The sequence below is a fragment of the Anopheles funestus genome, chromosome 3RL (assembly GCF_943734845.2).
Source record: "Anopheles funestus chromosome 3RL, idAnoFuneDA-416_04, whole genome shotgun sequence".
Classification (NCBI taxonomy): domain Eukaryota; kingdom Metazoa; phylum Arthropoda; class Insecta; order Diptera; family Culicidae; genus Anopheles; species Anopheles funestus.
Window position 1 is genome coordinate 34091088 of NC_064599.1, and position 26276 is coordinate 34117363.

The following is a 26276-nucleotide window of genomic DNA, read 5'->3' on the forward strand; positions in this document are numbered from 1 at the left end:
AAGAACTTTTGTAAGATATTTTCAATATTTTAGAACAGTACTTACTATTTGTTCTATCTAAATTTCATATTCGTTTCTTTGCGAACTATCAATTGCTTAATCCCTTACATGTATTCAATTGATACGAATAAAATTTACTATTTTACAGATTTTTGCTGTTTTGATAGTACTAACGGTGATAGCCTTACCTGTTTTTTTGAGAATTTTTTCAAAATTTTATAAATTAATGTATTTTATTGCGAATTTGTTGAAATAAGTTTCTTTTCACTCAAATAATGCTTTTAATAAAAAAAGATTTAAAAAAATGAAAAAAAAACAAAATCTATAAATTTTTAAATCTCCTAAGGCCTTACCTTTTTTTGAGCAATTTAGCAAAATTTATAAATTTTATATATTTTAATGCGAATTTGCTGAAATAAGTTTCTTTTTACTCAAATAATGCTTTAAACAAAAAAAAATAAAAAATTATAAAAAAATTAAAAAAATCTATAAATTTTAAAATTTCCTAAGGCTATATAGCCTTAGCTTTTTTTGAGTAATTTAGCAAAATTTTTTAAATTGATGTATTTTAATGCGAATTTGTTGAAGTAAGTTTCTTGTCACTCAAATAATTATTACATTGTTAATGAATTTTTTACTGGGATGTTGAACTTGCTTCAACAATGTCGGTATAAACAACGCGTTTAGCCATCTTGCTAGATAAATATAGCCCACTACATATACGTGTTCGATCTTTTATCAAAGGTTTTTATCTTTGTGCTACTCGAAGCTGCATCTAATTGGTGCAATCCGGCTTCTAAAATTCGATCCCGATAGTATTTTGTCCCGGTGTATGACTCGGTGGGCAAAACATCTTCGTTCACCTATTTATCTTGTTACAATGTCTTCTGGCTACCGGAACAACTATTACAAGATTTTCCAGCGCCAAACACACAAGAAAACAACGCGGACAAATCTGCGATACTGTTCGGCAAGCATCCGGCGACGAGCCTTGATTCTTGATGATCTTGATGGTCCGTTGTTTTGAAACATTGTCACTGGGCTTGAAAAACATGCCTTTCTCATTGACTTCATCAAAACAATTAATTTAATATTTATTATATTTTTTTTATTATCAATAGGGCCAGGCAGGGGGCGGCCCGGTGGTGCATGTGATAAACGGCGCCCGTCCACACGGCAGGGACCGGGTTCAAATCCCATCCGGACCGTCTCCCCGTAGCATGGACTGACTATCCTGCTACGTGGTAAAATAAGTCTTGATACGGCCAGGCCGTTCTAACCGAGCAAAAAAAAAAAAAAAAATAATAGGGCCAGGCCGTTCTACTTGAATAAAAAATAATAATTTTCGTTGTTTAAATTAGTTTAATTTAATTCAAGATTATTTTCTCGCTACCGGCTCGATTACAAGCGCAAGCAAACCTTGCTCGAGAAAAGTTAAACAACCTCTCGCCAGAATCGCAAAATTATTTTGTAAAATTGAGCTACTATTATCGCGTTCGCAAACGCGCCAATTGCTAAGCATGTAGCGACGAGTTAGAGTATAACATTTCCATAATGCCGAGAACATTAAATAGACAATTTTGAGACGAATCCCAGAAAGGTATTTTTTTTTCAATGTTTCTCAATATTCCCTGGGCGAAAAACATATGAATTCGTACACGTTTATCTTGTAGTACAAACCAACGGTCATTGGTTTAAAAATGATTTAAAATTGCATACATTTAGGCGCACAGTGTGATCGACCGCGATCAGTTGAACAATTGATTTTTGTAGTTTCTACAAAGATTTAAAACACTTTAAGCAATTTATGGTGCACTTAGAAAACTTTATTTTACACATGAATACAAGAGAGTACAAAGAAGTATGATACACTTAAACGTCTGCTCTCCCACAACCTGGCCCAGTGTGTCGAATCGCTTCCTTTCCGGTCGACCCTTTTCCGGGTGGAAATCCATTTACCAGGCATTCCAGCGGTTGGTAGCGGCACCGGCAGCAGCTGGCCATCCGGCAGCGGCACCACGTCCAGCCCAGCTGTTCCAGCCAGCACCAGCCCCAGCGCCATAGCGGTTCCACGGATCCGTACCGGCGGCGGCCCATCGGTTGGCGGGATCGTAGCCTTAAAGAGAAATGTTGGTACACACAAAACAAAAAGAAAACCATCATCCACCTTGCGCATAGGAACCTGGTCGTGCTGCGGCCATGTCATTACGGTTGTTGTAGCCACGGTTCCAGGCACTCGGGTGGTTCCACGTGTTTCCATGAGCGTTCCACGAGTTCGGATGGTTCCAGGCGGCAGGATCTCGGCCCCAGGTATTCTGAGCATTCCAAGCGTTCGGGTTATTCCAGGCCGATTCCGCCTGATCTAGCCCATCGGTACGGCCCTGCTGGCCCGGCTTATTGTCGGCCGGAGCAGCACAAACGGCAACCACCAAAACGGCACTCAGCAGGACAAACTTAAACATTTTGGCTGGTAATTCGGTTGATTGCTTCGATGATCCAATTGACTTGTGGGAAGCTGTGAAACCGTTAGCACTTGTTACTTTGGAACTGTTTGTTCAACACTGAATGAAAATTACGCTAATTGGTAAGCTTTATATAGGTGGAAGTGTAGTATGCAACCTGGGGAAAAACGGTTACACTTACTACTAGCGCAACAAGTGCCAATTGGTAGTAGTCCATAGTAGGGATGGACTTCGCACACAAGCCTTCTGATCCACATGACGTTACACCTTAGGCTATTGGATGAGTGAAATATTCAATGCCACCGAGAAGGAGGAGAACTTTATTCTAATACTTATTATGACCAACCGATCGTACCATCGGAACATCGTTTACAACTTACCCCGGGTGTGCGCGATAAAAAACAAGCCTCACGAGAAAAAGGTTAAAGTGAACCTCGATCGTCGAATCGAAACAGAGAGTGTGTCCCCACCTTTCCGGAGATCCGGGGCTTACAATCCGGACGCCTGCGCCTAAAAGCCATAACGCTCAATGCTAACTGTGGCGATAATTTAAACTAATGCTTTGCTTTATTTACATTACAACCAAAGGTTTTGGATCGAAGGAACTGCCCGGTGCGGACGACCCGTGTGCGGGATGACTTTTGCGCACAAACGCCGTACCGGAGAGGATCGTGGTCCATTCATCATTGCGCACGCCGGCAATCGGCGGTAATGTTTGTTCGATTAATAGTTCACCAAATAATTAGCCGCACATTATCAGCGTCGGTGGTACTTTTTAACGAGTGGTTTTCACTAACGATAGCAATATCGATTATGCTAAGCCGCGTGTGCATTCCTTCCGGTGGTGTTTCACGGCTCGTCCGATCATCCCGCACAATGTAAAGCACTGCGATCACCTCCCGAGTACGGTCGAGCAGCGGAGAGGAAATGATTGATGATGATACCGTGGCCTTAGGTGGGAATCTGTTTGGGTTGTTATTAGCGCGCGACTTGCATTTTAAAACTGTTCCAATGTGCTAGCGAGTGGTTTGGAATTATTACAATGAAACAGTGTGCATGATTATAAATTATTGCATTACAAGCATTTAATTTCTATTGTTTTAGAAACAGTAGACCGTTTGCAAACCCAACTTGAAAGTGTAAACTTTACTTTGATTCATTGTAATAGTTTGATTAAAATGTTAACGATCGCGCAATTTGTCTAACAAATTCAAATGTCAAACCGATCTAGTGTTGCTGCGTGTTCGGGCACATTTTTGCCATAGCAACCGTCTTGCGTACGGATCTTGCGGTAGCCATAGCGATCGATAGATGCTGGAAGAAGCTCCCCCCAAAAGTGTGCGCCAGTTGTGTGGGGTTCATGCGTATTTTTGTGCAAACGCCTTCACGCAGAGTCAAGCGCAATGTGATCCTGATCGGTGATCTTTAATTAGCACATGCACTTTTGCTAGGGCCAGTTCACTGTGCTCTGGAAGGTTTGAAATTAAATACCACACACCGCTAGCTCGACGGTTGTTAGGTGTGTGGTTTGTGTGATTTAAAAAAAAATCATACACACTGTCACTGAGCACAACATGCATGCCACAAATAATAATCGTTTGATTAGCATAAATGATGCACACCGAGGGGGTGTTAATAAAAAATAATATCACACAAAATATGAGCCATCTTTGGCATTTTCGCTAATCGGTGTTATGACAAGGGAGGTGGTAATTAATGGGAAGCCGGCATGGTGATGGTGATTAAAACAATCAGCCGTAATCGAAAGAACAGACCGTGCCCTTTTGTGAGGGCACAGATGCACGCAACAGGTAGCTAAGGGATTAAAGAGTATCGATAAGTTTGGTGGCGTCTGCTAGGAAGGTTCTTACCGAGTGGTGAAGATAAGTGATATTTGATGAGTTTTATAACGTGCATTGTAAATCATTGATCTTTCAAACGGATGTGAAGAATTTAAATGAATTGACATTTTTACTACACTATCTGATGTTAACTATATTTTTCTAATTGCACGCATCTAAAGTATGAAGATAGTAAAATATGGCTGATCTGATCAAAGTATTTTACTTATATTTCCATTTTTTAAACCAAAGCAAGTTTAAAATCTGAAATCGGAGAACATAAGTTGTTAACCGTACATTGTGGTCTGCTGGAGAAGTCTTTTTAACCGTCTCCCAATCATGTTATACCACGATTGTTAGTTAACTTATTATCATAAATATATCATATATAAATAGAACTTTGTTTATACTGTCATTTATTTCAAAACAAAATACAATTGTTTGATTGATTGTTAGCATTTTATTAGCAAACGGGTTTTCCTAACCAGTTTTAAACTAGCATAATTTCAGTTCAGTGACTTATACCAGTGGTAAAAGATTTTTGTAGTCCCCCCCTCCCAGGGTTTGCTGCAACCCTGACACATGGCACGGTAAGTTTTGGAACACTGTCGGGGGTGTTGGTCATGCGATGTGAAATATTTTTTGTAAATAAGATTTGTTTACCTTTTCAATTTTGGTATACACGGGTGGATTTAACACCCCATCTGGCAGAAAGACACTCACGGAGCTCATAAAATGATCGACTAATCGTTCGACCAGCTAAACGACTAGGCGAAGTTATTGGTTGCGTACACATGACGGCTCATGAGACGTCCACAAAAGCCGAAGTCATACAAAAATTCAAAAAAATTGGGTCCTGTCCTGGACGCGTCCACAAATCGCGAAGCGAAAGAGGGTTCGGGAATTATACCTGGGATCTTCTCGAAGTGAAAAAGGATTCTGAAATTATACCTGCGATCCGCATTAGAATACCACGTACGCTGCATTCGGGGTAGCACTCGGTAAAGCGTTGTTTTGCTTAAGCGTGCAGTAAGCATAGAGGGTTTGTTTCGGCTTTCTACGAAGTTACTTGTGGACGTGGGCAGGGCGTGGGCGTCACGTGTGAGTTGGGCCATTCGATCGATATTTCCGAAGCGACCCGACCGCGCGTCGTTGAATCCGAAGCAACCCGATCGCATGCGCCGATGAATTCGAAGCGAGCCAATCACGTGCGCCGATTATCCTGAGCGACCAGATCGTGCGCCATTTCTTTCTCTCGTCGTTTCTTTCGACAGTCACGTACACAAAAATTTACACTTCAAATATTTTTTTTTATTTCACAATATTTTTTCACAATATTAACAACTATTGTTAATTCACTTTTTTATTATTTTTAACTACTATAAATTAGTAAATTAATCACATTTATCACTTTAAAAGAACAAAAAAATTTCAAAACACGTATACGATAAAATCTTGGCTGTAGATGAACATCCTTCCTGCACTGTTCACTGTTGCATGATGTTGCGGCTGTCGATGCTGTTTGATTCCACCCTTGAATGGTCTTCTGAAACACTTGAAATCGAAACACAAGAACATGATTAGCATCGAATAAATGTGCTGTATATTTTTCAACACTTTTACATACCTTTGAGGACACAGTTCGTTGATAATTCACTATTTTAAACCTCCTCAATTCAACGCGTCCATATTGCACTCTCTCGGATCACGAAGTCCGGCAACGCGGACTGTGTGCATGTGCGTGTTCCGCGTTTGCTTCTTCCTTTTTTCTTTGTAAATTGTTTCAAAATCACACTCGGGTCGCTCGGTCAGCACGATCAACACCAACACATTGACAAAACCGCTCACCACAGGGCACGAACGGCAAAAACCACTCAAAAATAGCGAGATGGAATGATGAAAAAGCGAGAGGTCAATATGAAATCTTCGGAAATTGTCAGATGGGACGGCTAGCCAAAAGCAACGGAACATAAAATGTGGAAATAGATTTGCAGGCATATATTTATGAGCGGAGGCATTTATTATCTCAAGTTGTATGGTCGAAAATCATAACTTTCTCTGCAAGGTAAGCAAAGTATAGAAATAAAATTAAGTGGCATGATTTTAACACATGCAATGTATTTTATTTCAGCATTTTCACAACCCGAAGGGTGTAACACTTCGAAATATCTACAGAGAAAATGTGTGGCCTTTTGCAGCCCGGTTCAAACTACCTCGAGGTCTGGTACATCCGAGGAGATTAGTGGTCGTGAAGCTATGGAATATCAGATCGTTAGGCGGAGAAGAAATAGTCCGTTGATAATTTTTACTTGCCGTTACTTTGCAATCAAAACGATTCCGCACAGACCAGATGCTCGTTAGTAAGGCTGGTGGCACAGCTCCATCGCTCCGATTTTTTCGCATATGCGAATCGCAAGGTATGGCACAGCTCTTCCGATTTTTCCGCACGATTTCACTATGGATTTGATGGATTTTCTTCGTCCAAACGAACGTTTGCCATGGTTAATGGTTTATTTACAATAAATGTAAACATTTGCCATTGTCATTTCGAGAAAAAGAATCATTTGAGAGTTTTATACGAGCGAGTTCAGTTTGACAAATAATATCGGAAGGTACCTTCCGATGGAAACAAAGATTTTTGTTTCAACCTTCCGATAAAATCGGAAGCTTTTGAGATCTGTCATATCCCATACAAAATTTTGACAGAACCATGCGAAAAAATCGGAGCGATGGAGCTGTGCCACCAGCCTAACCCGATGATTCAATTTATCATCTATTTAATAAAACATAAAGACAAAGACAGCATCCGGCAAACTCTAAGTACCTACCAATTAATCTTTGTGATGCAACCAAATGATGACACAGGCTACTGAATTTAAAAACAATTTAAAAACATCTCTTTCTCTAGCCACCTTTTCTCTATGCATCTTTCTTGTATGCGTTTTGTTTGCAAATAATAATCGTGGGCAAATATTATCGTATAATACTCAACGAGAAAATTACATAACATAATGTAAAAAATTACGATTCACTATTTATTACAATAATTGTTAAAATTGTTTCATAATTATCTACAAACTTTCAAATTTCGTACTTTCATCAATCGATATTTGCTTGAGAAAAATACTATTGGTCGAAATTTTCTTGCGAATATATTTATCGTTTTTCCTTCAAATTCAATTCAATTCTGATTGTCGCTAGCGGTTGTTTTACGGCATTTGCGGAACATTTTTCCGTTTGTTAAGTTAGGAAAGCAACTAACAAAGGTTTGCGTCTGTTGCGGTACGCGGAAGTGTTTATAGTTCTAATTTGATGTTAATTGTAAATTTGTGCAAGGCTATGGTATTATTACGTCTATGGTAAGGATACTAAACCTTCAAATGTTCAATACGAAAGTAATTAAACGAAAACACCATACGTGATCGAACAAAAACACTATTCCTATAAAGGTGGTAGACTTGGATTGTGCAGATTTGTGCAGCGGTGTTTTTTTACGATTTCAGAATTAAGCTTGCTGAAGGAGTAGCGTTTCAATTGTGCGTGTGTTCGTCGTCTATAAAATGGCTACATACAGTTTCAACCAAGTGTACGCCATATTATTTAATCCTTTCTTAATTGCAGTGTATCTGTTCATACTATGAGAAAAGAGTCTGCGACCGACAAGTGAAGCATATTTATATACTTTCGATAAAATTTAACGTCGAAAGACCATGTCGGATAATGTGAAGGTGTCGATAAAAGTGCGGCCACTCATTAAACGAGAAAAGGACAGCAAACTAGCGTCACAATGGCGCATCCGGGATAACATTATTGCAACCATTGATGGCAATGGCGATCCGTTCGTATTTGGTAAGATACGCACCGTTCCCACTGTCTGATGCCGTTGGTGCTTTCAACTTCCATTGTGTGCCTTGTTCTATTACAGATCATATCTTTGATGAAACCGTGCCCACACGACAGCTGTTTGATACCGTTTGTCGTCCGGTGATTCTGTCTGCACTCAATGGCATCAACGGAACGATATTTGCGTACGGACAGACATCATCCGGTAAAACGTACACTATGATCGGGAACGATCGGGAACCGGGTGTGGTACCGTTGACGGCCAGTGAAATTTTCGAACAGATTAAAAAGATCAAGGAACGCCAGTTTCTGATCCGCGTTGGGTTCATAGAGATCTATAACGAGAAGATCCACGATCTGCTCAACACTGCGAACACGAATCTGAAGATAGTGGAGAACCAGTGCGGCGATGTGTCGGTCAACTCGAAGGAATGCATCACGAACTGTGCAGAACAGATCATACAGCATGTGGAAGATGGTAACAAAGCGCGCAAGATTGGCGAAACAAATATGAACGAACGGTCCAGTCGATCTCACACGATCTTTCGGATTACGATCGAGTCGAGGGTAATCAGTTCCACGAGCGGTGACGGCAGTATGGATAACGAAGCCGTTCAGATCGGTATTTTGAATCTGGTAGATTTGGCCGGCAGTGAGCGGGCAGATCAATCCGGTGCCACTGGGTCCCGGTTTAAGGAGGGTGTTTGCATCAACAAAAGCCTTCTGTCGCTTAGCTGCGTGATACAGAAATTGAGCGAAAACCCCGATAAGCAGTTCATCAACTACCGTGATTCGAAGTTGACCAGAATCCTGCAAGCGTCACTCGGTGGAAATGCGGTTACTTCTATGATCTGCAACATAACGCCAGCGGTGGTGGACGAAACGTACTACACGCTTAGCTTTGCGATGCGTGCCAAGAACATCCGGAACAAGCCAAAGGTGAACGAAATTCTCACCGATGCGGCCATGATGAAGCGACTCGAGCGGGAAATTAAACGGCTGCAGAATGAGCTCCGTTCGGAGCAAAACAAGAACAGTAAAATTAAAACGCTAGAGCTACAGAACGCCATCACGCTACGCACGAACCAGTTCATCAATTCGAACCAAGCACAGCAAGCGCTGACCGACAATGCACGACGCCGTACCTGGTGCCCGTCCACGACGGAAATTCCCAGATTGGCCGCTACACAACGACCAACACCGGACGTGATGAGTGAGGCGCGATCCTTGATGGGACCTCCACCGGCGTTTATCGGTGGGCAGTATCTCATGACCATGAACGGTGCTACACCACAGATTGCAATTCGAACGATATCGCCCGAAGCGGATCAGCTTCCGACCGTCAATGGTACCGTCGATACTGCGGGAGGATTCTCCGCGACGCTAGCACTGATGGGAAACGATGAGTCGGAAATCAATTACCGGGAGTTACTCGACAATAAGGATCTTTTGGCTCGACGAATTCGCTCAATATCACCGAACGGTTTGCTGAATCCGTTCGTCACCGAGGGCGATGAGTTTGTGCCGGGTGAGCAAATAAGCTTCGGTCACGTATCCTTATCGCCACTGGCAAACATCGAACGGGAGCTGCACACGCCGAAGAGTCTGCGTAGGACGCGCCGATCGTCTACCGGTGATTCACCCTCACAGTCTTATTACGAACAGCGGTAAGTCTGATTTGACCCCGACCTAGGAAATGTATTTCATTACCGTATCGCAAAAAATGATCAAGGAAATGATCTGTTTCTTTAATACTGCCCTTGCGCCGGCGTTTATAGATTCAATTCATTCAAAAGAAAATTTGTTTATCGGAGACTTTATCTCATTTGAAATCCATGAAATTATAGCCCGCAAAACAGCACATACAATCTAAAGACTCATGTGTGCGTCGTGTGGCTTGAAATAGATCCTGTGCACCGAAAATAATATGCCTGGGCGTTCGGTCACATTTGCTGCGGCAGGCATGTTCCGTCGATATGACCAATGTTAGCAACCGTACGTACTGGTATTGTACGTAATGTGCGGCATCGCTTTCCGTACCACATAGTACCGGAGAAAAGGTTTACGCGTCTCTAAAAATACGCTTCCCTTCAGTGCCGGTAAAGACCAAATTTTGATCCAGTTTGTTTATTTGCTAAGTTTCCGACGCACTGCTATTTGAGGGACTACGAATGTGTTTCTTTTATTTTGCTTTTGGACATGGAAAAAACATATAGGAATTAATTTTAGACAACTGAGCCTATGGACAAGGGATTAACATGTTTGCTAGCGGAACCGATGCGGGTAGCGCTTCTTTAGAAAACGATCGATCAGTTCAGAATAATGATCAAGAGGCATAAGACTCACTGAAAGTCATAACAGTACGTTAGATGGTCTTTGATTATGTTGCCAGTTTAAGGGCTCGTCAAAGATGTTATCGGTGAAAGTTATTGCTTGAAAGTAGAAAACGTTAAATTTGTAAAGTAGTTAATTTTAAATTCCTGCAAGTAACTAGAATGCAGTTATTAGAATTTTTAGGTACATTTCTTATAATCGCTTATCTGTATAGAATTAATTAATCTGCGTCATTTCGATACGGATACTGTTCCCGGTCTCATCGTGTCATTTGCAAACTGCAAATGCATTTACCATGCTCATGCCATGTATGAGTTGCTAGTGAATTTACACTCCAAATTCGCTTTCCCTCTCATACTCACTTTCTGATCTGATAAAGTCGTCTAGTGAGAAGCGCGTCGTTTCGTTAGCAACGCACCGACGGGTGTTGAGTTAGTGTTGCGAATAGCGCGATCGAAGAAAGAAGTGAACGCAATTCTGCGGTTCACTCACAGCGTGCGCGTGCACCATACTGCGTGCGCTGGAGGGGGGTTGGTGGACTGTGCAGGGTTTTGTTTATTTTGAGAGGACGTACGGGAAGCGCAGAAGGTCGAGTCGCGCAGTGTTCATCAACTTTACTGTGTGTTGAACTGTGGACATCACACAGCGATCGGAAAACTTGGACCCAGCTGGTGAGTTCAGCGGTGATTTATTTGTAATCAAATGCAGAAAACGCGAATCCGGCAGTGGTGTTACGAAAAGATCTTTTTGTGGAACAAAACGAATATGTAAAGGGAATGCGTATTGCCTCTGTACCTGTTCTGATAGATATTTGTTGTTAGTTGATAATGTACTGTGATCTATTATCTTCACCCACCCACCCAGCATATCGGGGCAGTGTGTCGTCACGTAGATAAAAGGTGATTTATTAAATTTCATTCTACGACACGTTGCGTCTTTTGCTACTCAATCACTCCCAACACTTCCAAGACGTTAGAAACCAAAGTAGAAGAATGCGGAATGTTGACACAAACATTCACAAACGAAGCCGCACTCAAACACGTTCAAATCGTGGCCAGTTCTGCTCGCACGGGCATATATGGTGTTCCCGGTTTAGGGGAATGTTTTCATGATACCTATAGGCAAGGGAGGACTGCACACAAAGTGCGCGATGCACAGCGCAACCGATTCATGTTCGGGGCATGACAAAATTTATACTGCGCCGTGCAATTCACGCACGAAGGAATGTCGAACTATCTTTAACTGGCAACGTATTTTATTTGTTCGATCCATCGTCCCATCATCAAAAGTCCCAAATGGGGTTTGTTGTTGTTTCTTCTTCCCATTTTTTTACGGCACTTCATTTCCTTTGAGATCGTATAATAGTTGCATAACAAACATATTATGGGTCAACGATCGGAGATCTTAACGGAGTGATCACAGTTTCATCCCCCTTTTGAAGTTCTTTCCTCTGTTATTGTTTTACATTCATGACACATTTTTCCTGATCATTTTATACGCAGGTGCCGGGAGTTGGAACAGGAGCTGACCGAGTTGCAGGAGTTCACCAAGTTGGAAAATTTAATCGAAAGAAAAGATCTGAAGCAAGAGCTTGTCAAGCGTGAAGCAGCTCTATCGGATCTGAAAAACGATCTCGATGAGAAGGAGCAACGCTTGGAACACCTAGAGGAACGGTAAGTATCATTTGGAAAGAAGCGAATAGAAGGGACGGACTGTATTGTAGAAAGTATTGTTCATGTTCCAGTAAGAAAGATTTTCTACGCGATTTTTCCCTGATACTTTCATTGATCTCGAATTGATCGGTGTATTTGTTGCTTCTTCGCCCATTTGATTGCTGAATTGATAATGAACTCTGTCAATCGCGCATTCAAGGTGGTTTGAGTGGCAAAATAAAGCAAAATACCGATTAGTGATAATTGGCCTTAGCGCAAGCATTGCTTGGAAATGGAATTGAAGCCTTTTAATACTGTGTGTATCGTATAACCATGCACCAAGAGTGGAACTTCACTGAAACCCTAGAAACTGTAATGTTACAATAGTATAATGCACAATTTTTAATACAAAATGATTTCGTACAGTTCATTAAGTTTTTTGCAATTAAATATAATTTCTAGTTATATAAAATTTAAGATACAAATGACTATACTAAAAAAATTGGTTCTTTAAAATCATTTGCCGCACGGTTTTTTATGTGGAAAAATGTGCAATGGACTGGAACATGGCGTTGCAGCGTTTTCACAGTATTTTGTCGTTTACTAATGCCCTACCTTGTTTACCGAACGTAGATGCACCCATCTAGAGATTGAACTGAAGCACCAGATGTCAGCAGTGACCAAGGCAGAGCATGATCTCGCTCTAGCTGTTAAGGAACGCCAGACAGCAGTAAAAGAAGCAGAACTGCATCGCAATCAGCTCACCGGCATCGAGTTCGAGTACGAGCGCTTCCGGCAGCGATCGGAAGCCCGCGAGAAGGAACTGATAGAGTCACTACAAGAGGCACGCAGCGGTGGAGGTACTCCCGTCAATGGGTCCGATAGCTTCAAATTGGATCAAAAGCGAGAAGAAATGAAGCGTTTGGAAATGGTAAGTTTAAGTTAGCATAATAATACAATTGTGAAACTGATTAATTTACCACTTTACAGCAAAACTACGAATTCACACTACAGTTGGAAGAATGTAACAAACAGATCGAACAGCTAAAATCCTCCTGTCTGGAGCACCATCGAAAACTGGAACATGTGAAACACGCAGTTCTTCAGTACCAACAAACTCCCGCACAGGTAGAGGACGTTGCTCAGTCGCTCGTGAATTCGTTGCGCAAGTTGCTTTTGTCCCAGGAACCCAGCACAGAAAGTACCACGAACGGTTTGCAGGCCGCATTGACCGGTTACGATGGCGATCAAACCAATGGAATCAATGGAAATTCCACCATTCTAGGTGAGGAGAAAACCATTCAAGAGTTAGTGAAAATCGTCGAGCAGCTCGAAGAAAACGTTCAACTACTCGAGCGAGAGAGATGTTCCCAGCAGGAAGCAAGTGATGTGCAACTGGGTCAGTTAAAGTCGAAGCTTAAAAGTAAATACGCATCGATCGAACAATTGGAGAAGGAGCTCAAACAGTGGAAAGAAAAGTTCGAAATTCAAACCACCGAATATGACGAACTATCGACACAACTAATGGATCAAATGCAGGATAATGAAGTGCTTCGTAAAGAGTTTGAACTGTGCCGGAAGAATCGGACGGAGCTGGAGCAAGAAGCGCAAGCGAAGCGCACCGAGCTCGATAGTGAAATTGTAACGTTGCGCGATTCGCTGGAAAAATTAACCAGCGAACGGGTTGATTTACAAAATTTGTGTGATTCGCTTAAAGCTGCAATAGAAAAACAAGCTTCCCACGTTGATACGCTCGTTGCAGAGAAAGAAAAATTGTCAACGGAATGTCGGGAAGCAAAGATTCTCCTGGAAGAGGCCACCGCCAAACGGGATGAGATTGCGAAAGAACTGAAGAATTGGAAAGAGGAAAAAGAAACAGCTGCAAGTGATCAACTGGAAGCGTTGAGAAATGAAATCGTAAAACACGAATCGGAGATCGGTGAACAGCGTTCGGCAAAAGAGTTGCTGGTGCAAGAAAATAAACGATTTGTGGAAGAGTTGGAATTGTTGCGAAAGGAGCAGATGAAAGTCTGTACAGAAAATGCATCAAGAGAATCGGAAGAAATGCAACGGTTACAGCAGCTAAAGGATAACCTTGATCTTCGCGTAAAACAGCTTGAAGAGGAACTTGAAACGTGCCAAAATAAGTTAGCATTGGTTGAAACAGAACAAAAGGAGCAAGTAAAGCGATTTACCGAGGAAAAGGAAAATCTTGCAAAAACCAACACCGATCTACAGTTACAGATTGTTGAAATGCAGAGTTTGGTACAAGAGCTGACAGCAGAAAAGAACAATCGGATTAATTTGGAGCTAACTGTTGTGGAAAAAGCAGCTTTACTAGAGGAATTAACAAATCTACGCCAGCAACAGGCAGTTCAGGAAGCAGGTATCGAGGAATTGCTACAAAAGATTAACGAATATGAGTTGAAATTCGCGGAACTCCAGAAATGCGAAGAGTTAGAAATCTCCCTAAAACAAGTGCGGGATGAAATGGAATCTTCAAACAAAGCACTCGCACAGCTGACGGAGGAAAGGGATGCGGTTGTGCGGCAGGAAGCAAATAGTCGGGAAGAACTATTAAACGCTCAGCAAACTGTTGCAACGCTTGTAACGCGTGTTGAAGAGTTGGAACAGGAATTGGTGTCTTCTCGCTCAAAACAAGCAAATTGGTTAGAGAGGCAAAAAGAAGATCAACTAGAGAGGGAGACACATCGTAATGAAATAGAACAAGAGTTGGAAACAACGAAAAACATGCTTACAAAGATTAAAAATGAAAACAGTGAACTCTTGGAGCGGCTAGAATTGATGAAATCAAAAGAAACATTTGAACAGCAATTAATAGAAAAGGATAATGAACTGGTTAAAATTACATCCCTGCTAGAGGCTGTCCAGGAGCAGTGTAGTGTTATAGAAAAACAACTAAAGACTGATCGCGAATCGTACGATACGGCTCGTCAAAAACTCGATGAGGAAATAGAACTGCTTAAGAAAATGGTCGATCAAGTGAGTGAAGATAAAAACCTTATAGAGAAGGAACATTCCGAATGCAGCACAAAGCAAAATTCCCTTCAAAGTCAGCTAGAGGAACGCGAAGTAGAAATGCTCAAGTACATTAACGATCTGGACATGCTCCGTGCGGAACAGATACGTTTGGTAGGAGAGCAGAACGACGCCCAGCGTATGCTACAAGAGAAAAACGCTGCTCTCCAGCGAGAGCTAGAATCGCTGCAGGAAAATGTTTTGCAATTGATGAATGAAAATGAAACATTGCTGAAAGAGCAGATTAATGGTGCAAATATACAACAAAAGCAGCTCAATGCGGATGCGGAAGAGTTGCTAAAATTGCGATCCTGTCGCGATGAATCGGAACGTTTGGTGGCTCAACTGGAACGTGACTTAGCGACGGTACGGGCCGAGCTAGAGATGGTTCGCACCGAACTGCTCGAAGAAAAGCAACGTCGTGATGCTGGTGAACAAACGGAAAAGGAACATTCACAATCGATGAAGGAGGCAATGGAACGATTACGGTGTTGTATCATCGCGCTGGAGGATGAAAAACGAAGGCTAGAGGAAGAACAAATTCGACTTCAAACAGAATTAGAAAGGAAAGAAAAACAATCCGCAGAACTAGAAACACTTCAGCAGGAAAAGGAAAGTTTGCTCGATGAGCTGCGCAAAGAAAATAGTGATCTTACCATAGCGGTACAAGAACTTTCCGCTAAGATTGTTAATTTAGAAGAACAAATGGATAGCAATGAAGCGATACAGAGGAAAACGATCGATACACTTGTGCGCGAAAGGCAAGAGCAGGAAGATACTGTTGTTGCCCTTAAGCGCCAACTTACGCTGGTTGAGGATCGGTTGAAAGATCTCGAAAAGCAGCATCAGCAAGTGCACACCGAACTACGTGAGGTGAAAACATCGCTTGAAGAAAGTCTCACGGCACGTTTACGTCTCGAAATGGACATCGAAGAATCATCCGGCGTGCGGGATGTTCTTAAGCGTGAGCTGCAAAAACTTAAAAGTGATCTCGAGAACAGCAAATTGGCGAACGAGCGGTACGAGCAAGAGCGCCAAGTTTCGGCGAATCTTCGCCGCGAGCTTGATGAGAAACAAAAAGAACTGGAAAGCTTTATGGCCACCGGTCGTCCATCTCTCGGTGACGGCCGGGTTGTGCAAGCGCTTCGACGTGAAAATGAAGATCTGCTGAAGCAATTGAACGAAGCGCGACAAATCGATGGTCTTAAGGGCCGACAGTTGCAGGAACGCGTTGAAGAGCTGGAACGGCTGGAAAAGGACATAGCGCGACTTCGCGACGAAATGTCGACCATGAGACATGAGTCGAGTTTTAACGAGAAGCTAGAAGAGATAACCCATCTTCAGCAGAAGGTCCAGGACACGGAAAAGGTGAGGGATGAAACGGTGCACCAGAAACGTACGCTCGAGCGTGCGTTCGATCAGCTAAGGTTTAAACATCAATCACTCGCGAAAGAAGTCGACGAGCTGCGACGGACGACCGACAAGGAGCGAAAATCTCGCCGCCAGAGCACACACGACGATCGACGCGGGTTGCTGTTTAACAGCAAGGAAATGGCCACAATGACGGATCCTACTTGTGAGTAAGAATTATGTTTTAACGATTAACTTTTGTATCTAATCTATACGTTTTTCCTTGTGTTCTTCTGAACTTAGCTGCGGATTGTGCCTGCTCGGAGATGAACGACAAGATTAAGGAGCTACGCAACAAGCTTACCTTAAAGGACTGTCAATTGAACACACAAAAGCTAATCTCCTCCGCCAACCCGCTCAAGAATGAAATTACGGAAATGCGCCGAAAGCTCGAAGATCAAAACCGTGAAAAGTCATTGATCGAGCAGGAGTTACACTCGGTGCTACAGGAGCTTGATAAGGAAAGGAAAGATCGCAAGCGACACTGCACGCAATGCATGAGGCACAGCAGACAGCAAAACGCTCGCTGTGATAAAGCGGTACAGGCGTACCAACCTAGCGAAAGTCCCTGTGCTGCCGTATCCGTCTCGATTGTGTCCACTAGCAGAAATGGGCTGGTGGGAGCTAGTGAGACAGAAGCAAACACAGAATTGAACACACTGCAAAAGCGTTACGACGAACAGCAGGAGCAGTTAGAGCGCTTGAACGAAAAGTATCAAACGATGAAGCAACTGTGCCGGATACGGAATGAAAAGATTACCAGCCTAAGTGTAGGACTCGCGGAGAAGGAGAACGAAAATACCAATGTAAATCGTAGCATTCAGGTAAGTAAGTGAAAGCGGAAAGGATAAAGTTTTTCGTTCACATTCGTTCGCCAATCTGTTCAACGACAATAATTTATTTTGATTGTTTTATTTGGTGTCTCATAGAATGAATGTATTCAATTGAAGCAACAACTAAAGGAGGCAGAAAATCGGTACGCTCAGATCTACCACAGCACTTATCAGACGAAAGCAAAATCGGCCAACAAAACAGATGTTGGTTTGCAAACGGATACTGACGTAAGTGAGCCCCGGCGACATGACTATGCAAATAGTCTTGACTAATATAAACGTTTGGTTTTAGGCTGTTCGAGAAGAAGCTGATATGTATCGCAATAAGTACGAGCGCTATAAAGCACTGGCCGCCCGATTGATTGAAGAAAGTAAAACAAACAAATTAAACGGTCAACGGACAACGAGCGGCGTTTAACCGATCCACTTGATGTTCGATTTCATTAGGATTTGTTGCATCCCTTAAAATAACATAAGTTTGTCTAGTCTTGGGCAACATATTGTAAAAATCTTGCTCCCATCATTTCGCCTAACGGAATATTGTGTAATTTTCGCTTAGATACTTAAGCAAAACCGTCCTTTTTGGAGATAAACGGAACATCCCATACCGTAGCATTTCTGTGTGCTTGTGTTGAACGATTGAATATATAGTGTTAATTTAGGCCGAAATCGTACATTGCCGAATATCGTATTGTCCGATATTGTTTGGTGTTGAAACGTTTCCTTACTCAGCTTACGAATGATAGTGCGGAAAATATACGAATGTTAGCGAATGCCACCCTCATAAGTTGTCTATTTAAAGTGTCTAATCTTCTTGTATCTTCTGTACTTGCTGAGTAACTTCCCGCGCCTCTCGAAGGCATCCTCTGTACTTGTAACTACAAAATTTTGTTCTTTGTACCTTGTACTATCCAGCTTGATTTGGCCGTCAAGATGTGAATGAGTTTTGTTATTAGAAAATGATTAAGAGCAAACCGTGTATAGCTAATGGTATAATTCAAGACTATAAAATGTTGTTGCTTGAAATGTAATATCACCGACTAATACAAATCGGCAAACAAACAATAAACTTTTAATCTAAATTGTGGCATAGTATAGTTCGGCTGGTGGTTGAAAGAAACACTATTGAAAACACAATAGGTACATAACGAATGTTTGAAGGTTCATATTAGGGCTTTTATACATGTTTGTGATTAAAAAAGTTGATATGATTTATCCAATCTTAATGTAAATATCGATAAAGAGCAAAATAGTGAACTGTTTTATCTTCAAAGGTTTCAGTTTTATTTTCAAACTAAATTACGAAGAATTACAATTCAGCTGAAATGTGTGTTCAGCTGCTAGTACAGTCGAGAGTTTAATGTTTGCATATCTGCTGTACGTACAAAAAACGCGAAGTCTCTCTTTATCGACCTTGTGGAAATTGAAGTACCTACAAACTTCTTTGTGAGAAAATGCAAATTACATCGATTTGATTGAAATTCAACTAAAACCAAATTGTTAACAACCGGTGTATGTGCCTCTCAATGGGATCAAAATTTCGCAAAATTGCCACTTCATACCCTGTTTTCGAAAAGTTTTTACCAAAATTATCGTTCATTGAAGGACACTCACATGCTTGATGGTCTTACCTCACAAAAACCGTTGGCACTGGGGACAAAACCGTACGACGCTTTATTTGTACAGTCGTTGAGACAAATCCGAAACGAGTGCAAAATAGGGGCTATTGCTTCAACTTGTTACCTGCATATTTAGTTCATCGTTCCATTCGCATCGAGCCTTAGTCGTGAGGTTGACTGTCACCAGTGAAGAACCGTGATATCTACAGAATATTGTACCCTTCATCATGAAACTACTTGCCATCATCATGCTTGTCGTGAGTCTAGCTACTGTAGCGTTCGCACAAACCGCTCGTACCACGTGCCAACCAGTAACCCGCAAAGCGCGCACAACTACCGCCGCTCCGCCATAATTTCTCCAGATGCTGATCAAAAATCGAGCAACGAGGTACCATGTTTCATGGAATACACAATGAGGAAGGCGAAATATCATCGGTTGAAGAAATAAATTAAAAAATGTAAGAATTCGAATCGATTTATTGAAGTGTGTCCTTATGAATGAATGGAAAGATTAATAACGAAACTACAAATAGAAAGAAATGGTTAATGTGTATAAAAAAGTGGTCGGTAATACATTGCTCTACGATACATCCTGCACGAGATCCAATGTCGTCTGGTCCGAGTACCCCTTACATAGGACTCAATACTTAATTCAAGTTACATGGATTCTAGTATGTATTATGAACAGAATTTATTCACCAATCAGACTCTTAGATTTATTCAGCAGTATAAATAATATTATGAATATCCTATGCATACGGATAAAGCGATACTACCAGACAAGTACCGTCCTGGTGAAACTACTAGGATAACTCTCTTGCCATTACGATATGGCCATACCGTTGTAACTAGAATTTAAAAATAAGAAACCTCAGCTACAAATTTCACAAAATATTCAGAGCTAAATCAATAAATGGTTTCCATTAACATAAAATTCTATTTCGCTGCTGTTACAAACCGCATCAAAACGTTTTCCACAGATCGCTGTTCAACGGATTTGTATTGTTGTTGTTATTACCAGAAAGCAAAACGTCAAACGTCAGCTGTCATCTGAATGAAACAAAAGAACGGACAGAAAGAAACGGAGAGTCGCAAAACGTATTGTCATTTCAATGCAACCCGTGAGTGCTGGTGTGTGCGTTAATTTTGTGTAACGAAACGGGAATGACGGACAGTTCTTTATCGTGTAATATTAATAAAACTAAAGCAAAAGTTTGGTGGAGCGAAGCTTAAGCTACATTACTTTCAACAGTCAGCTGTAAGCAGCAATCTGCATAATTTGGTGTTTGCGTTTCGTTTATTATTTTTCCATCGTTTGTGTAACTGCGTTGAAGTGTGTGTGATGTATGTTTCCTACCAGCCTGCACGTCGTTTCATCGAGGAAGTTCGCGCAGAGCAATAGAGAGCACCTTTAGCCCACAACAACAACGCGTAGTAGCCGTGTGGCCGAACTGGTAAATTCATTGTTCTTTTGCATACGATTAAACAAATTAACGGTCTCAAGTTTGGGGTGTTGCGTTCGTGTGTCATTTTCATTTATATTTTCCCCGCACTGTCTGGAAGGGTTGCCACTGTAAAAAGGGACGTGTGGATAGGCTGATAGGAAATAGTGAAACAGCCCGAATTGACCAGGTGCACTGGGTGTTTGGAATTAGGGAAATCTAAATGCGAAGGAAAAGCCCATCCAAAGTTGTTTTGTGTTGTAATTTCAGTCAGCTCTATTCGATAAAGTACAAGAGCACGGGCCAACACGAGCGTGAGAGAACGGACGCAACAAAGAAGAGTGTGCAAGTGAGACGAATGGCAGTGTGAACGGGAAGCAGCAAGAAGACTTGAGCAATCGAACACTCGACCGAGACGTAATGATCTCGTGTATTGTGAGGTGCAAACAACGTGAAAAATCAACCCCTACTGCTGTGGCAAGGTAGCAGTGTAGAAGTACAAAGGGATACTATAACTTCCCCCAAACAAAGGGCTCCATAGAAGGGACACTGAGAAACGAAACTAAAGTGTCAAAAATCCGCGTGTTTTCTACTGTTAAACCATTAGAGCAAGAGAGAGAGAGTGAGAGAGAGAGAGAGAAAAAGAAAGAAAAAAACAAAAAGAAAGGCTAGTAGTAGTACACTCAGCGGACACCTTCATCCCCTAAATAGAAACGGGAAAACAAAATCGCTCTGTTGAGCAAGAAGGGCGGGAGGTGGGTGATGAGACAACAATTTCCATTACAATTGCCCCACAACTTGTCCACCATCGCTACCGCCCTTCCACTACCCTCGTACGTTAGAATTATGCTCTCTTCATCGTGGAACATCACAGCGCGTAGTAATAGTGGCCATCGTGCTACCCCAACCTCTCGATTCCACCCCCTGTGTGCCAAAGGTTGCTGCATCTCTTTCACTCGACCGTGTCGTCACACAATGTACGTCGTCTCCGCAAGCAATCGTACTTTCTATCTTGTTTTCTATCGGTTTTTGAAGCAACTATTTGCGACCGAGAGACGGAAAGTCTGGTTCTATCAGCTTAATCTTGTGCGAATATGTGTGTGTGTGTCTGTGTGTGAAGGGAGGTGGGGTGGGGGATATATGTGATGTGGTTTATAAGTGTGTCTGTGCAGTTGGGCACACACAGCAGCATCCTCTTGATGGTGCAATTTTCTTTTTCACTACAAGAAATCAAAGTCATTGCTACGGACAGTAGAGACGGTCAAGAACGTTGGGATCCCGTTGGCCGATCGCGTATATGGAGTGAGAATTGCCAACCAAAATACACTTGCTCCTCCAGCAACTGTCTGCCCACGTGCTATTTGACTGCTAGGATGTATATTAAACAAAACTTTTTCGTTAATTTGTAACACATTTTAGCGCATGGTATCGTACACTACAATTTTTTTTCTTCTCTCTTTTCATTATTCTATCTACTATCACCTTTAGGGTTCTTTGAGTGACGAAGCAGTCCTGCGTACATGCTGCTTTCGTGGTTGACAAAATTGGAAAACATTTACCGGCCAGAGCCGTTAGAAAGGCTTTGAAAATACCATAGCAACCGGCAGCAGCGAGCCTAGAAAAGTAGTGTCAGCAGCGGTAGTGCTTCCATTCCAAATTGCTGCAACGATAACAACAGTAGCTGCTGATAACTAACACCGGTTCCAGCTGGTGGCTAGAAACGGCCGCTTAAAATGTCCGAAAATCGGGACGAAATTCTTGCTGACTTTCAGGTAATTACAATTTATCCAGATTTCATGCAAAACACCGGGGAAGAAATGCCATGCGGTTGAAACAAAGCACCTTACGCGCTGTATAAGCGGAATTAATTTGAAATTGTATGGCATCTCTTTGTCTTTAAATTGCTTAAATTGTGCTACTTTTAACTCGTTCATGCCGAGTCAGCGTTGTTTATTTTTACACGGCATCCGGGGCCTTGCGCATAGTGACGCATTTAATTTTTATCGGTTCTTTCCGTTGTTATTTTGTATGCTAAATATTTTGTTGTTGTTTATGTGCGTAACAATATATTTTATCGCTTTGTTTAAACTTTTTTTCATCCGCAGAGCATAACGGCAATCGACGATGTGGCCGAAGCCATATTTCACCTGGAAGCATCGAACTGGAACTTGATTGTAAGTAAAATGTTTAGTATAAATGCGTTCTATAATTTTTTCTAACGTTTGTTTTTACCACCTTAATCGGCTAGTCTGCCATTCAACGCGTACTGCCACAGGATCCGACCGAACGGGCCAGCAGCAATGGTGGGCACAGCACATCACACAGCAGCAACAGTGCCGCGTCATCTTCATTGTTCGCTGGCAGTAGCTCCAGTATGGGCATGTACAGCAACAATCTTAACTATCTGGAGGAGCTGCCAGACGTGGAGGAACAGATGACGGCTCCGTCCTCGCCGGTAAAGATGAATTTTGCTGTCAAAAAGAATGTGGGTAACGTTAGCAGTAGCGGTGCGGCATTTAATATTTCAGATGTTGGTAAGATACGAAAACAGCGAAGAAGATAAGGAAACGTGATCGTGATCGTGCTCAATGTTACGTTTTGTTTGTTTTGAAATGTTTTCCTTTTAGGTGCATCCTCTTCCCGATCCAGCAGTAATCACGATTTTCGTACCGCCCTGAATTATTTGGACACGAAACCGTTCGATGTGCTGTTTAATGTGCAGTTTAAAAATGAACATCATCAGATCAGTATATCGAATCAAGCAACGATCGGTGACCTGAAGGCAAAGATCTTCGACAAAACACGGGTTCCGGTGTGTCGGCAGGCGCTGAAAGGTTGGGAACCGGGAAAACAGAAGGAAACGGCTAACCTTAGCACCCCGCTCAAGGCGCTCAATATCGTCGGTAAGGAGGTGAATTTGAAGCTGACCGATCTTACTGCGGAAGGTTTTATTGGGGACGTTGAGTAAGTGAGCGAAAGGAAATTCATTACACAAAGACAATATCGTATTCATCATTACAATCTTCATTTGCCTCTCTTTTGTAGCGTTGATGCACATCCGGCATTAAATCTGCAAATGTATTTGCTGCACATCAATGTTCAGCCCGGGAACCAGCTGCTGCATCTGAACTTTCCCCCTCAACAGGACATACTGTCGATCAAGAATCATGTGTATACCATCACGGACATCCCGGTGCGCCATCAGGTGTGGTCCGGGTGGCCTAGCAACATTACCAACCACACGACGTTGGCCGAATCGGGGTTGGGGCTGGAACATAATCTGTTGCTAAAGCGTGCAGAAGAAAGTGCAATCAAGCCCAACAACAACAACAACAATAACAATAATAACGCAAATAGTATCAGTAACAGCCATCTGTTGAATGCGCTCAGCAGTGCGGGCACTAGCGCCAACAACAGTCACAGCAGCAGTAGCAGCAGTCGTCACATGATGAACTTTGGGTACGAATCCCTGACAAAGAAACAAATGACGCACAATAGGCGAAATGGGAGTTTTTTTTTTAATTGTTTATATCGCTTTTAGCAACGACAGCTTACCGATCATTCCAGTCGATTCGGAGAGCAGCGGCGAAGAGTTTGAGGATGCGTCGGACTTCAATAACGATGATGATATCTTCACCGAAACGCCAATTATAAATCAGCAGAAGCGTTTAAGTACGTGTAGACTATTGAACAGTTATGGTTATACAGCCATCAGTAACACTTTAGTAATGCTCGTTTCGCTTTCTTGCAGTACCGGATAATGTGGATGATGAGACTATTGGAAGCATACAATTTGTGGAAAATTTTGCCGAGCGCTACGGTCCACAGCATCCAATGTTCTTCCAGGGTAGCCTGGAGGATGCACTGAAGGAAGCTTGTCATCGTCCGTCGGCTCGAGACGTAAGTTAAATAGAAAAGTAGTTCAGGAAATTATATAAAAGAAAAATCTTTATTGTAACAATCATTTTCCAGCGTAAGCTGTTGGCTATCTATCTGCATCACGATGGAAGTGTGCTGACGAATGTGTTTTGCGGTCAGCTATTAGCCTGTGAAAGTATCATACAGATTCTGCTGGAACATTTCGTCCTGTACGGGTGGGATTTGTCCTTTGAAAGTAACAAAAATATGTAAGTGTTTTATTTTTTTGTTTGCTTGTGATAATAGGCGATAACAGAATAGCATTCATAATCATACTTATGGTTGTCCGGGTTGGTAGGTTTTTATCATCAATATCGGCTTGCGTGGGCATGACGGCCTCAATAACGGTGCGTAACATCCCAACCGATCGGTTACCGGCCATTCTTGTGATATCCAAAAATCGCAGCCAATGCGAAGTGTTTCAGGTGATCTACGGTAAGTGTAATGATATTAGTCTTACTTTACTTTTTGTTGAACTATTTACAAACAATTTTCATTAAAATTTATTTGGTTTAGGTAACGTTGGTGTGGATGATCTGCTATCCAAGCTGATGGAAGCGTCCGATATGTACACCGAACAGTTGAAGATAGAGCTGCGCGAAGAAAACGAACGGTTCGCCCGGGAGCAGGTGAAGCTGGAACAAGATGCGGCCTACCGTGAAAGTCTCGAGGCTGATCGGGCTAAACAGGAAGCCAAACGTCAGAAGGAGATGATGATGCAGTCCGAACGGCGCAGACTAGAGTCGGAGCGGGCAGAAAACGAAGCCAAGCGTGAGCTGATTCGTGCGAAGGCTCGCAGCACAGTGCCGGATGAACCGCAGCAGAGTAGTGGTGAAAGCATAACCAAGATCCGGGTTCGTACACCGGCAGGTGAAATGCTGGAGCGCAAGTTTACCGTCGATACTCCGCTGGAGCTGCTGTTGAATTATATCACCGCCGAGGGGTACCTGATCGATGAGTTTAAAGTGATCTCAGGCTGGCCTCGTAAAGACGTTAGTATCAAATTGCGATTGCATATGACGTACGGATTAGCACACGACATGACCCATTGCCCATATCTATTTGTTTCTTTTTTAGTTAACAACACTGAACCACGAAAGCACACTGAAGGAACTTAAACTATATCCGCAGGAAACGTTGATCCTCGAGGAACGATGATTGCACCATTAAATTGAGCCAGTAAAACATTGTGCGGGAGCGCCAGTAGAGATTTACCGTATCGCTCATCGTCCCTAATGCAACCAATACCGTTCTGCCGTCGGGCGCCGTAAAGGAAAAGAATCCTGTTTCCCTAAGGAGAGAAACTAGTTTTTTTTTTGGTTTGTTTCGTGTACCATCCCATTACGGGCTTCGATGCTTGGTTTCAACTTTCGGTCAACATTGTTGGGCGGTATTTATTGATACTGTAGGGACAAAGCTCGAAAATCATAATGCGTGAAATACGGCTAAAAGTGATGCTCCGTAAATAGGCCCCGCACTAACATGTAGGTTTTTAGGATGATTTTAAACGTTGTTCTTTTGTAGTGTACCTTTAGGAAACCACTGTGTTATCTATATCGTTGGCCAATTTTGTGTACGTCGTTTTCTACGCTTTGCGTTCTCTTTACTTCTCCTTGTCATTTACTAAAACCTTTGTGTTCTATTTCACCTCTTCTTGTCCCGTCTTTCAGTTCCTTAGTAAAACTATGTATAAATGTGTGCGTGTATGTGTGTGTGAATGTTAACAATTCCCTTCTTATCCTTGCCCCTCCTAAGTATGCTTAGCTCACGTCTCTCCGCCAGGGAATAGGATGATGCTTATCTATAGATTCGAATAATTGGTTTGTACTCGCCGACCATGTGAAAGCGCGCCATTGCGGAAGCAGTTGTGTGTTGAGAGGGGC

General features: G+C 42.2%; 2 protein-coding genes across 4 annotated transcripts; one reads left to right on the forward strand and one right to left on the reverse strand.

Annotated features, from left to right (window-relative positions):
• Positions 1-1804: 1804 nt before the first annotated feature.
• On the reverse strand, positions 1805-2555 carry LOC125771722 (bifunctional endo-1,4-beta-xylanase XylA-like). Of its 3 annotated transcripts, none has more exons than XM_049442660.1 (2): positions 2168-2555; positions 1805-2116 (listed from the first exon to the last, which is right to left on the reverse strand). In XM_049442660.1, exons 1-2 carry the CDS (start codon positions 2460-2462, stop codon positions 1956-1958), a joined length of 456 nt encoding a protein of 151 aa, XP_049298617.1. In that variant the 5' UTR covers positions 2463-2555; the 3' UTR covers positions 1805-1955. The 3 variants fall into 3 exon arrangements, with proteins under 3 accessions (XP_049298617.1, XP_049298618.1, XP_049298619.1); XM_049442661.1 differs by having other exon boundaries at positions 2183-2553; XM_049442662.1 differs by having other exon boundaries at positions 2210-2547.
• A 4920-nt stretch (positions 2556-7475) lies between these two features.
• On the forward strand, positions 7476-26040 carry LOC125767175 (centromere-associated protein E-like). The gene is made up of 20 exons (XM_049433489.1): positions 7476-7662; positions 7925-8152; positions 8229-9813; positions 11983-12153; positions 12766-13063; positions 13123-16747; positions 16825-17405; positions 17511-17642; positions 17707-17829; positions 22194-22247; positions 22581-22649; positions 22724-23009; positions 23103-23439; positions 23521-23934; positions 24017-24147; positions 24227-24375; positions 24448-24602; positions 24692-24828; positions 24910-25385; positions 25471-26040. Exons 2-20 carry the CDS (start codon positions 8014-8016, stop codon positions 25549-25551), a joined length of 8943 nt encoding a protein of 2980 aa, XP_049289446.1. The 5' UTR covers positions 7476-7662; positions 7925-8013; the 3' UTR covers positions 25552-26040.
• Positions 26041-26276: the final 236 nt, after the last annotated feature.